The following is a 15899-nucleotide window of genomic DNA, read 5'->3' on the forward strand; positions in this document are numbered from 1 at the left end:
AGGTGACATGCAAACTCATTTTTTTGGTTGATTTTTCTTTGTTAAATGGCATTTAAATATATAAAATAAATATCAAAAATAGAAGTCTTTGTTTTACTATGGTTGCAAATATCAAAAAATTTCTATATGTGACACGGCACCAGAGTTAAGTTAGGGTTTTTCAAAATGCTGACACGCCGAGCGCAAAAGATTCGCCATCACTGGAACCTTAACTAATACACTTGAGAGGGAACAAGCCTGTTGTTGAAGTAAAAGTGTATGATGACATGAGGTACGTCAATAAAGAGGGGGCAGTGTGTTCACAGGAATACAGACAGTCAGGGTCACAAAACAGGACTTTCATAAATAATTAACGGGCAGTTATCAAAGGTTGTGGCAGGCAGAATTCTAAAGCTGGTCTCCAGATGTTTCCCAGCATGATCCCAGGACTGTGAACAAGAGGAGTTATCCCTTGCACATGTGTGTTGGTTCACGTGGCTAAAGGGATTGTGTAGATATCATTAAGGTCACTAAACTGTGGGCCTTAACACAGGGAGATTACCCTGGATTACCCAAAAGAGCCTCATGTAATCAAGGAGCCATTTAGAAGCAGACAGTTCTCTCTGTCTAGCAGCAGCGGCAGGAGAAGCAAGAGAAGTTGGAAGCACACGAAGAACTCGGCACCACACTGCTTCCTTGAAGATGGAGGGAACCACATGACAGGAAATACAGGCAGCCTCTGGGATCTGAGAGCAGTCCCCCCACACCCACAAGGATGTGGGGTCTGTCCTGCCACCACACCAGTTGCACCTGCTAGCCACCTCACAGAGCTGCGAGGCAGCTTCCCCCAGAGCCTCCAGGTAAGACCCCACCAAGCTGACACCTTGATTTCAGCCTCAGGAGACCCTACAGACAACTCACCTGATGCAAGCCCCACCTCTGCCCACGGAAACTGTGAAATAATAAATGTGTTGATTTAAGCCACCAAATGTGTGGCAATTAGCTATGCAGCAACAGGAAACTAACATTTACGTTATCAGTGTATTGGATCTGTGCTGGTTAAGGCCATTCCCTGTTATTCAACAACCAACTGGACAGGAGGAGGAATAATTCCTGGCCCAGCATAACCACGTGTGGCTCTGAGGTGCAAATTAAAATAAGTGCTGTGGGAGGCACAGTGCAGAGGATTCTAAATGGGGTGCAGTGAAGGTTAACTGCAATATGGGGGCCAGACCAAGGCCTGAAGTGGGACAGCAGCAAAAAGGCTACTTTTGGGGAAGCCAGAGCCATGCTCAGGCAGTGTGCACAGCCTGGACGCTGGAGCTGCCCATTCTGTCCTGACCTTTATTTTTTTAAAAATGTGTTTTATTGATTTTTTACAGAGAGGAAGGGAGAGGGATAGAGAGTTAGAAACATCCATGAGAGAGAAACATCGATTCAGCTGCCTCTTGCACGCCCCCTACGGGGGATGTGCCCGCAACCAGGGTACATGCCCTTGACCGGAATCAAACCTGGGACCCTTCAGTCTGAAGGCCGATGCTCTATCCGCTGAGCCAAACCGGTTAGGGCTGTCCCTGACCTTTAGATAAGAGAGGACTTTCAGTTCCAAGGTTCTCTGTGGGGCAGCAACAGACAAACACGACCAGGGGACTTGCAGGTAGTGGCTCTGAATTACATTGAAATAAGTCATTATGCAAAGGGTCTGATGTCATAGACATTCTTTGAGGCTTTAGAGTCAGACAGACTGGCTCCAATACCCTATATCCTAGCTGAGTTCCAGAATTCTAATTTATTAAGGCAGTGTCTGTGTGTGTGTGTGTGTGTGTGTGTGTGTGTGTGTGTGTGTGAGAGAGAGAAACACCCCCTTGATACACAAATTTGACAAATCGTTACAGACCACTGGGGTTAAGATCCACCTGCTGACTTTTGGCACGTAGACAGCTGGATCAGCTTGAATGATCCCTCTAACCCCAGAGCCTACTACAGTGCCTGGAACACAGAGAATTTCTCACTACATCCCAGCCCCCTATATTCAATAGCTTCAAGTACCCATGCATTGCTGACTTCCTGGCTTCATGATCAATGAAGGCCAGGGGTCCTCAAACTACGGCCTGTGGGCCACATGCAAATGCAAATATTGTATTTGTTCCCGTTTTGTTTTTTTACTTCAAAATAAGATATGTGCAGTGTGCATAGGAATTTGTTCATAGTTTTTTTTTAAACTATAGTCCGGTCCTCCAACGGTCTGAGGGACAGTGAACTGGCCCCGTTTAAAAAGTTTGAGGACCCCTGGTGTAGGCCTTTCTAATAATCTCTCAATTGTCTGAAATGTCTTCACACTGGGAGAACTCTGGAAGTTCCTCTAGTCTTTGCAAATACAGAGTGATGATGCAAAAAAAATCATTTAAAAATTGATGAATACAAGACTGGAAATTCCATTAACTGTCTTGGAGAAAATCGTAAGTATTCAGGAATATGAGATCAAGTCTGTGAGCCCCAAAACAATGGAATTTTCAGGGACAGCCACACATGTTCAGAGTCACAAGGACTCGGATCCCCTGATCTGACTCCTGCTCCTACTGCCTCTATTCTCTCTCCGTCCAATTCTGTCTCCTCTTCCAGGTTCCCTCTCCTGCAGGCAAATGTACCCTGTGGAGACTTGTAATTCCTAAATTACATTCCACTCTTTCGTTTGCCTTCCTATGAGATAAAGAGTAGAACCGTGTTGTGTTTGCTGTCTGCGCGTCCTGTGTGAAGTCCCCTGCAGAAAATACGGGAGGTGTTGCGGAAGGTCTGTTGAGTTCATTTATTTCATATGGAACCATGGACAGCAAGGCACCCACTGCCACTCTGGCGGCAGTTCAGTCCCTGTGTTCCATGGAGGCACTACATGTGTGGCTTCTCCGTGTCGGGTGCCACGAAAACCCTTCCAGACACTAGGTGATGGAAGGCTAGGAATCTGGCTCATTTGTCCATGTGCTTCTACATCACACACTTTCAGCACACAATGTGGCTTAAAGCAACTACTCCCAGGACTGAGTCATGCATATGCCTTTCCTTACCTGACACCCCCAACTCTGATGTTATTGTAAACTCGGTATTTTATGTAAGGGAGAAGAATTACTTCTTGTGACTAAAGCTCCAAAAATAGAACAGTGACATAGTAAAGGAATGGAACTTTTAAATTTACATTGGTAATTGTCAAAAGCACGACTTTTTCTTTTCTTTTTTTATGTGAGGTATGTTGACCAGTACAGGCAACAACTGTAACAGTAGTTCTTCTAACTCCCATCTCTGCGACTTCCTAGCTGTGGGACCAGGACCAAGTTCCCTATCCCCCTGAGCCTTCATGTCCTCCTCTGTGAAACTGGAACAACGGCATGTATGTCACCAGGATGTTATGAAAATTACTGGTGAGATATATAAATCCCGGAAACATGGTAGACTCCCACAGATTTTTCATCATCTCTTCTGATGTTGCAGTTCAAGAATCAAACAAAACCAAGCAAACAGGATTCCTTTACAAGCACACTGGGAACTGCACCATCAGAAAGTTCGCCCCAAGCAACAAGGCAAGGACATTACCTGAACCCTTTTCTGATAGCAAACATCACCGTACGTGCCTGGTCCTCTTTCTCTAAGGAACCTGTGGAATTTGTGCAACAGTGTGGTGACCCTGAAAAACCTGTTTTGCCTCTGAGGGAGCGGGTCCCATGGTGCCTGGCCTGTGGGAGCACCGTGTCTTGATAAGTAAGCTATGTCCCCTCCTAGGCTGCGCTGCTATCTCTGTGGAAGGGAAGGGCATCCTGCCAAGAACAGGGAAACTAGCTCTGCAACCAAGGAGCCTCCTCAGGATCCACAATCATCAGGAGGCACAAAGGAGCTGTAAATAGCAATTACCGCCGTCATTCACAGGACTCTGAGCGGTCACCTTCCCTGTGTCACAGCAGAAATCAGGGTGGAAGACACCAACCTTTGTCCAAAGGGGCTGGGGAGATCCCTGGGATGAAGAGCTTCTAAAATGCTAGGAGACGGGATGAAAATGTCGGACAGCTGCATCTGTGAACAAAAGAAAGGGAGTAAGACGGGACTGCTGGGGGAAGCGATGGGGGGTCTGGCCACACGGCAGCCCTTGTAGAGTGCGAGCACCCAGGAGCCCTGAGCGTCCACCTCAGGTGGCTGCCTACAAGCTGTCAGAGCCTGGGCAGCTTAGAGCATGTCACTGATCTCAACATTCTCCCTCATGAAAACGGAAATGGAAACATTTCCTATGAGGGTTTTTATTGGGATTAAGTGAAAGAAGATGACAAAGTGCCCAGAGTAGGTCCCCATCATTACGTGTACTATTACTTAACATTAATCTCAACCTTTAGTTCAATTACTTCGTTCCACTGTTTGGCTTTCATTGTGTTTAATTACATAAATGTGCTTTATTCTCAAGGATGCTTTCATTTACACAAAATATAATGAAACATTAGATGTAAATATAGTACCAGTTTGCCCAACTCAACAAGGCAAGGATACTCCCTCTGAGACGGAAGCAGGTGTGGGTGAGGAGCATTCCCGGCAGATGGAGCAGCTAGAGCAAAGGTCCTGAGGAGGGATCCGCAGACAGTGGATCAGATTCTGGCTCTGAAATGTGTCCCCGCTGTCCTGGCCGGTGTGCCTCAGTGGGTGGGAGCTCGCCTGTCCACGGAAAGGTGGCAGGTTCACTTCCCTGTCAGGGCACATACCCAGGTTGTGGGTTTGATCCCTGATCGGAATGCATATGGGAGGTAACCGACCAATGCTTCTCCCTCACATAGATGTTTCTCTCTCTCTCTTTCTCCTCTCTCTAAAATCAATACAAAAATCGCTGAAACCGCTTTGGCTCAGTGGATAGAGCGTCGGCCTGCAGACTGAAGGGTCCCAGGTTCGATTCCGGTCAGGGGCATGTACCTTGGCGGCGGGCACATGCAGTAGGAGATGTGCAGGAGGCAGCTGATCGATGTTTCTCTCTCATCAATGTTTCTAACTCTCTATCTCTCTCCCTTCCTCTCTGTAAAAAATCAATAAAATATATTTTTTAAAAAATAAATAAAATAAAATCAATACAAAACATATCCTCAGGTGAGCATTTAAAGAAGCTTCCCAGCTGACTAGCAGAGTTTGCACGGCAGCTGACACACGCAGGGTGCTGACACAGATGGCACCTACAGGAAACACTACAGTCTGGAAGCAGAAATGTTTTCTCTATTACTGTCGCTTATTCATTCCGCAAATATTCAGCAGTGTCTGTCCAGTTCTATCAGAAAGTGTCCTGGAATGGGGTTGACAGAGACCAATGAAACAAGACCCTTGTCCTCAAGGCTGTCGCAATGCAGTGGGGGAGACAGACTCTTCCTCACATCAAGAGATATTGTCCAGGTGACTCCAGTGTGTGCTCAGCAAAGTTCTGGGCTGCTTGAGATACACCAGTGAACAAGGGACAATGATCGCTAAGATCAGGGAGCTTGTATTCAAGCAGGGGCTATGGGGGAGGCGAGAGATAAGCAATGCACATAACAAAGAAGTGAAGGACACAGTCAGCTAGCTGGTGAGTGGCATACCAAGCAGACAGTTTATGTCAAGGTAAAGGGATAAGGAGCATGGAGGTGGGGGTGGGGGTGGGAGTGGGGATGGGGGAAGCATGCCTGCACTTAGCAATATAAAAGATGGAGGCCTGGGCAGGCCTCTGTGAGCAGGTGAGGGCTAAGCCAGCCTTAATGGAGGGAGCATGTTAGTCAGGCTGATGTGGGTGAGGAGCATTCCAGGCAGATGGAGTAGCTAGAGCTGAGGTGCTGAGGAGGGAGCCAGATGACACGATCTGGACCTGTAGCAGTCCAGGTGAGTCGGGGATGAGTGGCTGAAGGGGACAATCCTAACGGCAAAGTCAAAGAGGAAACAGGGCTCAGGTCTTGCAGGCCTTGAAGAGCTGAGTGGGGATTCACACTCGACTCTGATGCAGGACCAGAGAAGCACTGGGCAGGGTTTCGGTGCTGAATTAGAAATCTACAGAGGGCGCAGCATCAGGGCAAAGAGGACACCGCAGTCAGGGAACCTGAGGGAGTGAACGAGGAATCGGCACGCGCTGCCTCTTGGAGACAGTGGGCTAGGCATCCTCCATCACCTGGACTAGACTCCCCTCCATCTTTGTGTCCACACCGTTGACTGCACATCGGTGCCATTTCTCATATAATCACAACATTAGAATCTGGTATCCAGCCTGAGGTTCATCAGTTAATCCAGGAGATAAACTGGGGAGGTGTATTTTGTTGGACTGCGTTGTCGTTGACAATGTAGTTACCTAGTATGACCCACTATGCAGCCACTTCTGTGGTTCCGGAGAAACACAGACAAAAAGAAGCAAAGAACCTGGGGAAATGTGGAGAGGGATTTGAAAGACTCACCCTACCAGCCTCCCCAAGTGAAAAGATATGTACAGAGCTACCTACAGTCACTCCTCTTTCACTTTGAATCTCTCATGAACACTGAGCAGGTACGATGATAATCACAGTCGTCTGTGATCCATGTGGCCTCTGTCATGCTCCTGCCCCCTGTCAATACCCAGGACAATGCTTCTCATGACACCATCTCTTTCCACTCTGCCTGCTCCGTCCTAACTCAGAAAAAAATGCAGAAATAAACAACCCAACCTTGTTGGTCTCAGAGCAGATCCTCTTACCCTTAGACCAGTGGTTCTCAACCTTCTGACCATTTAAATACAATTCCTCATGTTGTGACCCAACTATAAAATTATTTTCGTTACTACTTCATAATTGTCATGTTGCTACTGTTATGAATCATAATGTAAATATCTGATGTGCAGGATGGTCTTAGGCGACCCCTGTGAAAGGGCTGTTCGACCGCCAAAGGGGTCGCGACCCACAGGTTGAGAACCGCCGCTTTAGACCATGACATAGAAGCTATGCTCTCCTGGGAGCCTGGGTATCCTAGGGAGGAAAGAATGGAGTGGAGGAAGTCTGTGCCAAAGCCATGACACGCACTGTGCATCTCAGCCGCTCGGAACAGATGGGAAATATGTCCTAGTGAATGCGAGAGGATGGCTTTGGAGTCAGGCAGACCAAGGTGACAATCTCAGCTCCATCCTTACTGCCTTACTTACTTAACCCATCTCAGCCTGTTTCTTAATCTGCTTAAGGGGGATCTTGATACTCATTTTCCAAGTATGTGGGTAAATATATATTTAGTGCATAAAATAATGCAGAACATCAATAAATTACAATCAGTGCTGGGAGTGATGGCAAAATAGAGTATCTTCTTTTCTGTATCTCTTACTCCATTTCATGCCTGCAGGGGGGATTGAACGTGGAGTTGTTAAGTAACAGCTCAAGATGACACACACAATTGCTGGGAGTGAGATAGGCATTCAGGTGTTCTTTTCGCTATATTGTGCAAGAGAAGAACATCCACACGGGAAAATTAACTTTCTTTGAACTCAGTGACTCTGAACAAAGGAACACCTCACCCAAGGACTCAACTCTGAATGTCAGTAATGAATGTCACACAAAAAAAAACATAGCTCTCGATGAAAATAATCCTTTTGACAAGACCTGGTGATATTGTGACTGCACAGGCTGGAGAGGCATGAAGACACACTGAAGTGCAAACTCTAAGCCATCTGTTCTTTGAAATGCAAATAATAACTGCCTCCTAAAGGTTCAATTGTCTGTCAGTTAAAAAGGATACAATGCTCAACACAGGGCCTGGCACATAGAGTATTCATAGGAAATATTACCTGTCCAGACCTAGAAGAACTTTCCAAAAATTCATCTGGAATAAAAAAAAAAAAGACCCTGAATAGCTGCAGCAATACTGAGAAAGAACAAAATAGGAGGGATCTCAATACCACATATCCAGCTGTATTATACAGCCACTGTTCTCAAAACAGACTGGTACCGGCACAAGAACAGACATATAGACCAATGGAATAGATTAGGGAACCCAGAAATCGACCTGAACCACTGTGCTCAATTAATATTCGACAAAGGAGGCGAGAACATACAATGGAGTCAAGACAGCCTCTTCAATAAATGGTGCTGGGAAAATTGGACATATACATTCAAAAAAATGAAACTAGACCACCAACTTAGACCATACACAAAAATAAACTCAAAATGGATAAAGGACTTAAACATAAGATGGGAAAGAATAAAAATACTAGAGGAATCCACAGGCAGCATAATCTCAGACATATGCCAAAGCAATTTCTTCACTGATACTGCTCCTACCTAGGCAATGGAAACTAAAGAGAAAATAAACAAACGGGACTACATCAAAATAATCTTTTTCACAGCAAAGGAAACCATCAACAGAACAAGAATAAAGCCCACTACATGGGAGATCACATTTGCAAATGTTAGCACTGATAAGGGTTTAATCTCCAACATTTACAGGGAACTCATACAACTTAACAAAAGGAAGATAAACAACCCAATCAAAAAATGGGCAACGGACCTAAATAAATACTTTTGGAAAGAAGACAGAAGAAAGGCCAAAAGACATATGAAAACATGTTCAAAGTCACTAATCATCTGAGAGATGCAAATCAAAACGACAATGCGGTACCATCTCACACCTGTCAGAATGGCTATCATCAACAAATCAACAAACGACAAGTGCTGGAGAGGATATGGAGAAAAGGGAACCCTCGTGCACTGCTGGTGGGAATGCAGACTGGTGCAGCCACTATGGAAGACAGTATGGAGTTTCCTCAAAAAACTAAAAATGGAGCTCCCATTTGACCCAGTGCTCCCACTTCTAGGAATATATCTCAAGAAACTAGAAATACGGATCAGAAAGGATATATGCACCCCTATGTTCATAGCAGCACATTTCACCATAGCTAAGATTTGGAAACAGCCTAAGTGCCCATCAGCAGATGAGTGGATTAGAAAACTGGTTCACCTACACAATGGACTACTACACTGTGGTATAAAAGAAGAAATTCTTACCATTTGCAACAGCATCGACGGAACTGGGGAACATTATGCTAAGTGAAATAAGCCAGTCAGAGAAAGATAAATATCACACGATCTCACTCATTTGTGGAATATAATGAACAACATAAACTGATGAACAAAAACAGATCCAGAGACAGAGAAGCATCGATCAGAACATCAAACCTCAGAGGGAAGGTAGGGGACAGTGGGGGTAAGGGAGAGAGATCAACCAAGGATCTGTATGCATGCATATAAGCATAACCAATGGACACAGACACCAGGGGATTGAGGGCATAAGTGTGGGGGGTTGGGGAATAATGGGGGTAAAAGGACACATATGTAATACCTTAATCAATAAAGAAATTTTAAAAAGAGCTATAATAAAACTCCTTGTCTAAATAAAAAATATATATTACCTGTCTTAACTTCATCCCTTTTCCTTCAGACTCCAGGGAAAGCCCCATGTCAAACTCTTCAAGCAGAGGTGAAATTTCTACTCTAACAGTGTTCTCTCTCTTTATTTCTGTTGGATATAGATGGGTGGCAGTTAATAGTTGTATCAGCCAGCTTTTGATGTATAACAAACCAGCCCCTCCCCCATTTAGTGACTTTAAACAACAGCCGATTCCTGCCCTCACAAGTCTGCGGCTCAGCAATGTTAGCTGGGCTCAGCAGAGCGCTCCTTCTGCTGTTCTCTCTCAGGAGGCCTCCTCATGCGTCTGTGGTCAGTACCCTGTCCGCTAAGTGGCTCTGCTGGGGGTGGCTCATGCTCTGGGATGGTCTCGCTCACATTTCTGGCATTTGGTTCAGGCAGCTGGGTGAAGGGCATGCAAGGGCCATGGGTCTCTCATCACCCACCTAGCCCCAGCTTCTTCATATTTTCGTCATCTTGCTTGAGGAGTGCAAGCACTTGTTAATTCTCAGCTAGCTTCACGTTTGCCATTGTCCCACTGGACAAAGGGAGCTCCATCTGCCCTGCCAAGGACGACGTGGGAGGAGACGCAGGCACAGAAAGCAGTTCATATTGTAACAGGTTACTATTGCAGCGGCTCATCAAATGACCTTGTGCATCATCGGAGAAATACTAACTGTGCACAAACCAGGTGGTAGAAGGCTAGTCTCTCAGAAATGATTTTCACCGCCCTTTAGAAAACGTCACAACCATCTTCCCTGTTATTCTAATGGGCGAATGGTGAACTTGTTTTATGAAATTCTGGGGACAAAAAACTAATTTCAAATTTTCCAGGGCATCGTACTGAACCGGTAAGCTGTGACTCCCTTTGTCCAGTAACATGCTATGTATGTCTTTGCCAGTAGGAATTCCATATTATAATGCTGCTATTCCTCTCCCTTCCAACAGGCATGCACCCAGCAGAGGCATATTGCATAGGCATAATCTCATGTAGAAGTAACAGAATAAACTAGAAAATGGCCCCTCTGGTGAGACAGCAGAGAGGACCTGGTATCGTGGAGTAGACTTGGGATGTGGCTGGGGCCTGGTTGGACCACTCCTCCGCCCAGACATCAGCCCTGTCTCCTGCCTTAGCTACAGGTCCTTCAGATTTACTCAAATCATCGTTCAAAGCTGGGTTCAAGTGTATCATTTCCTACTACGATGTCGTAACCCTATCTTTAGGATCCCATGGTAAAATCTATTTTGGGCTGGTTGATATTGCTACTGTGAATGTCATTTCCCCGTTCTAATTTTATACATATTTTATTGATTTATAGACAAAGAGGAAGGGAGAGGGAGATATGCATCAATGCAATCAGCTGCCTCCTGCAAGGCCCCTACCCGGACTGAGCCCACAACCCTGGCATATGCCCTGTCTGGGAACTGAACTGGCAAATTTTCAGTGCATGGGATGATGCCCAACCTCATGAGCCACCCCGGCCAGGGTTCCCTGTGCCAAATTTACATATGATTATTGCTGGCATACAGGAAAGATCTTGGTATTTTAAACATTACTATTTCATTCTACCACTTAAAGGAATTTATATATACACCATTTCTTAGGTGTTTTCCAAGAACTTATCCATAACATCTGCAAATAAGACGACAATGTTGCCGTCTTAACCAAAACGATAGACTTTTTTCTCTTTGCAATCTCCTTACACTGGAAAGAACACTAAAACAACATTTAATGCTCCTGGTGACAAAAGGCCTATTTGCCTAGATCCTGACTGTAGTAGCTTTTTCTAGTGGTTTAATCACTTGTGTACTTGTGAGCATGGGCACACTGAGGGAGACAGCCTGCTAAAACCTATTTTCTTCACTTGTTTTTCATCGTGGGTGTTTCATTCCTTCATATGTTCCTGACCACCTGTGGATCACTAAAACATGGTCAGTACCAGTTGTGTCTTTATTGGTTCAAGTCAATCTCTTTATGTCTCCATTTAATCATTTTCTTCATATACGACCCATACCTTTGTATCATATTATGCTCTAGATCAGTGATGGCGAACCTATGACACGCGTATCAGAGGTGACAGGCGAACTCATTTTTTTGGTTGATTTTTCTTTGTTAAATGGCATTTAAATATATAAAATAAATACCAAAAACATAAGTCTTTGTTTTACTACGGTTGCACATATCAAAAAATTTCTATATGTGACACGTCACCAGAGTTAAGTTAGGGTTTTCCAAATGCTGGCACGCCGAGCTCAAAAGGTTCGCCATCACTGCTCTAGATACTGCCGATGTGTGTTGCCACTGGGAACGGGATCGCTTCATGAGCTATTCTGGGTATAAATGGGGTGGTGCAGACCCTGGGAAGCTGAACTAAGTTGTTATTTAAACATCGGACTGTATGTTTCATAACTACTTTCCATTTACATCTCAGCCCATTTTCGCTGGAATAAGGAATTATTTCGGTGGAGGAGTGAGGTCTGGGGGATCTTACGTGCCTGGTGCCAGCAGTGTCTGTGGGAAGGGGGAGACCAAGGTGCACTAAGGTGCAGTGTGGCGAAGGTTGGGGGACATCGGAGGTCTTCTCCAGGAGGCTCCTACGACTGCCAGAGCAGGAAAGCAATACAGAAAGTAAGCAGGTGAGGCAAAGCTTCAGGTTGCTGAATTTTGGGCTGGGGGTGGGGCCACTGCTGGGCCTAGACTCTAGGTGGGATGAGCAGGCAGAGGGCTGCGGAGCACCACGTGGCCTTGCTGCAGTCCCATGCCAGGAGGCCCCTAAAAATCACAGTGTAGACTATGAAGGGGTTCCCTTGGGCATGTTTTCCAAAACCCCCACCAGCACTTACCAATGAGAGAGAGAGAAGGGTGGAGGGTGGAGATCCTTGGGTGTCATAAAACACTAGGTGGGGCGGTCCTCCAGCTGTTGGGGGACTTGAGGCAAATGCAAGTAGGCGAGGGGCTGACTGATGAAGACACCGAGGAACAGGGGAGGGGAGGTGTCAACAGGGGTTGCAGAAAAGCGTCCAGGCATGGGCTGTGCCAAGGTGCCTGGCAGGGTGGAGAACCTGGGAAAGAAACAAAACTGCATGACATGACTCAGCAGAGATTAGGCAAGACTGGTGCGAGGCCAGGATCATTTTGGCAAAGCCCGGCCTCGGTAGAAGGAAGCAGTACCGTTCCTTCTGGGCGATGATGAAGATGCACTTGACTCGACTGCGTGCGGGGCGATGCCCGTGTGTTTCCTGAGGCTGGCGGGCGGTGCGGAGCGGCACAGCCGGCGCCAGCGCAAGTCCCACTGCGGTGCCTCCAACCCCGCGCCAAGCAGCGTCCCAGCCGGAGAGGGGCGGGCGCCTGCGCACTGGGCCCCAGGCGCCGCTGCGGGAGTCGCGAGACCCCCGCTCCCGCCCCTCGCCCTCCGGCGGGAACGCGCACGTGGGAAGGGACGCGGGCGCGGAAGCGCACGCGCACGCGCACGCGCACGCGAGGCCGCCTCACTCCGTCTGGCCCGCAGGGGCGGCTGCGGAGGGGGCGACGCGCGCGGGAGCCGCGGGTGGGCTGCGTGCGGAGCGGCGGCGCCGGCGTGTGCGCTCGGACCCCGGCGCGGAGGGCGGGCCGACTGACGTCCGCGCGGCCGCCCCCGCCCCCGCGCCCCGCCCCCGCCTCCTCGGGTCTGAGGCTCCGGGCTCGGGGCTGCAGCGCTCCCCTCCCGCCCGCGCAGCGGCCCTTTCTCTGCGCAGCGGCTGAGCCGGCGGCGGCGGCGGCGGCGCGACCCCAGCGAGCGAGCGAGCGAGCGGCGCGGCGACGAGCGCGGAGCAGGCAACCTGGAGGATGAAGTGCAAGCCGAACCAGACGCGCACGTACGACCCCGAGGGCTTCAAGAAGCGGGCGGCGTGCCTGTGCTTCCGCAGCGAGCGCGAGGACGAGGTGCTGCTGGTGAGCAGCAGCCGCTACCCGGACCGCTGGATCGTGCCGGGCGGGGGCATGGAGCCCGAGGAGGAGCCGAGCGGCGCGGCCGTGCGAGAGGTGTATGAGGAGGCGGGCGTCAAGGGGACGCTGGGCCGGCTCCTGGGCGTCTTCGAGCAGAACCAGGACCCCAAGCACCGGACCTACGTGTACGTCCTGACCGTCACCGAGGTGCTGGAGGACTGGGAGGACTCGGTGAGCATTGGCAGGAAGCGAGAGTGGTTCAAAATCGAAGATGCCATCAAGGTCCTCCAGTGCCACAAGCCCGTGCATGCCGAGTACCTGCAGAAACTAAAGCTGGGCGGTCCCCCCACCAACGGAAACTCCGTGCCCGGGAGCGACCGCTAGTATGTACCGCTCCCGCGCAGACCCCCTGCTTGCCGCCCGCCCGCCTGCAGCGCCCAGCGCCCGCGCACCCCCAGCGCCCGTGCGGGCTCCCCGGGGGAGGGGGCGCCTTTTGTTTCCGTGGCAGACGCTCACCCTCGCTTGCAAACTGTCTCACTTGCCGGGCACTGTTGGTGGACAAGTCGCCCGTTTCTCGGAAGCGTTGAGCACCGCTTCTTGCCGGTTAACCTCGTTCGCACGGGCTAGTGCACAGGGGCTCTTCTGAAAGGTGCCTTACCTGCCCGCCCGGCCCTGGGGTGGCGCGCGTGTGTGTGTGTGTGTGTGTGTGGTGCGAGCGCGCGCGTGTGCACTTTGGGCACCAGTCGTGTGGTTTTGTAGCAAACGCGTTTGCAGTCTGATCGCCTTGGTCGCCTGGCCTCTTTCGTTCATGTTCGTTCTTAAGTTGTTTTCTCATTCGCAGTATTAGCCCTTGTCAGCAAGACCTGCTGTGGTGGGAGTGGTTTAAATGAGCCGTTTTGCATTAAAAGATATTTAAGAAATGTGACTTGTTGTGCTCTTGCCGTGCTCGACAATAACGTTATCTTCGGGAATAAAGTGATCTCCTTGCCCTTTTCAGAAATGTCTTTATTCATCTGGACAGAACTTGATTTGCAAAACATTGCTCACAACTGCAAAGTTTTGACCGCTGACTTGAAATGGCCACTCCCCGTGTGGCCCAAATGCCCTTTAACAAAATAGGCTTTAGCGCGTCGGTGTTTCTCAGGAAGGTGTTGTTCGCCCAGCGCGTCCATGAATCTTATCGGGGAAACTACTCCTGGAGGACGTGTAGCTGGTCAGCTTCCAGCCCCCGCTGCCCCGCCTCAGACCCCTCAGAACAACCATGGTTTTCTCGACATAAACTAGCTTTGGAAAGAAAGTTATTGCACATGCTAGAATTTAGCCACGGTCCAGGTAAACTTCCCACTAAGGGTAACCACAGGAACGGGAGCTGGTGATGACACCCGCTGAGGGAGGCACCTTTCTTGGTGTTCAGCTGTTACAGACTTTAGAGTGGAGGGACACCTGAGCAATCTCTTCAAGGTTTAGAACTAACGTGTTGTGTCACACGGCAATCTCTTTGGGGTGCTGAATTAAAAACTCTGACATTCGCGGGGATGCTTGCTTGTCATCAGGGCTCCCAGCTGAGATACCTGGGTCTCTTCTGGACCACCTTTATGCTCCGAGGCGTGTCTCCTGATAACCTGCTAATACTGAAGTTAGCAGATCAGATCGTAAATGTGTGTGGGCAAACAGTACTCTGAGAGGTGGAAAAGTGAAGTAAAACATGGTGGTTTCATGAGGGAGAGTCGGATGTGGTAGAAACTACATTGGGGCTTTGAAGTCAGTCCTATGGTTGAAAACTGGTTCCAGTTCTTGCTCTCTCTGTTACTTCAGTCAAGTTATTTAACTATCTGATGCTCAGATTTTTTATTTTTTGTTATTATTTAATTCTCACCTGAGGATATTTTCCCATTGATTTTTAGAGAGAGTAGAAGAGAGAGGGAAAGGCAGAGAAATATGGATGTTAGAGAAACACATCAGTTGGTTGCCTCCTGCACAACCCGGAAAAGGGCCAGGGCTGCAGAGGGACCTGCAACCGAGGTACGTGCCCTTGACCAGAATCGAACCCAGGATTCTTCAGTCTGCAGGCCTATCCACTGAGCCAAACCGGATAGGGCTCAGTTTTTTTTAAACAAAATTGGGGATAATGAAAAACTTGATTTGATATATGGGATGATGCTCCTATCATCTGAGCCACCTGGTCAGGGCTATACAGCAAACTTTTGGGTGGGAACCAGCCTGAATTACTTTCATAAGCCTAGAGTCTACTAGAACATGGAATTTAGGAGTTTTTGTCTTAGATGACCACCCCCCTTTTACAAAACGAATATCACTTCTTTCTTGACTTTTTTGTTTCAGTAATACATACTGATCTGTAATTCCCATAGTTGCTTATTCAGACCCACATTGCATCTACATTGATAACTCTTTGAGTACTTTCCAAATGTGAAGTGAATGATGCAGGTAATAGGCCCCTTGTAAATTTGTCCTTTGGAGGAATTGTTAAATTAGTATAAGCCTGTTAATCATATGTTGTTTTACTTTTCCAGATGAACAGCAAGATCTTCAGGGTTGCTTTCAAAGAATCATCAATGTGAAGCATCGATCTATGGCATTGTCA

The 15899-nt window shown here is 48.1% G+C and overlaps 1 protein-coding gene across 1 annotated transcript; it reads left to right on the top strand.

Moving 5' to 3' along the window:
- The first annotated feature begins 13076 nt into the window (after positions 1–13076).
- LOC308511245 (diphosphoinositol polyphosphate phosphohydrolase 3-alpha) lies at positions 13077–14286 on the top strand. The gene has a single exon (XM_081081254.1). It carries the CDS (start codon positions 13199–13201, stop codon positions 13679–13681), a length of 483 nt encoding a protein of 160 aa, XP_080937380.1. The 5' UTR covers positions 13077–13198; the 3' UTR covers positions 13682–14286.
- The last annotated feature ends 1613 nt before the right edge of the window (positions 14287–15899 follow it).

Source organism: Myotis nattereri (assembly GCF_964212035.1).
Source record: "Myotis nattereri genome assembly, chromosome: X".
Classification (NCBI taxonomy): Eukaryota; Metazoa; Chordata; class Mammalia; order Chiroptera; family Vespertilionidae; genus Myotis; species Myotis nattereri.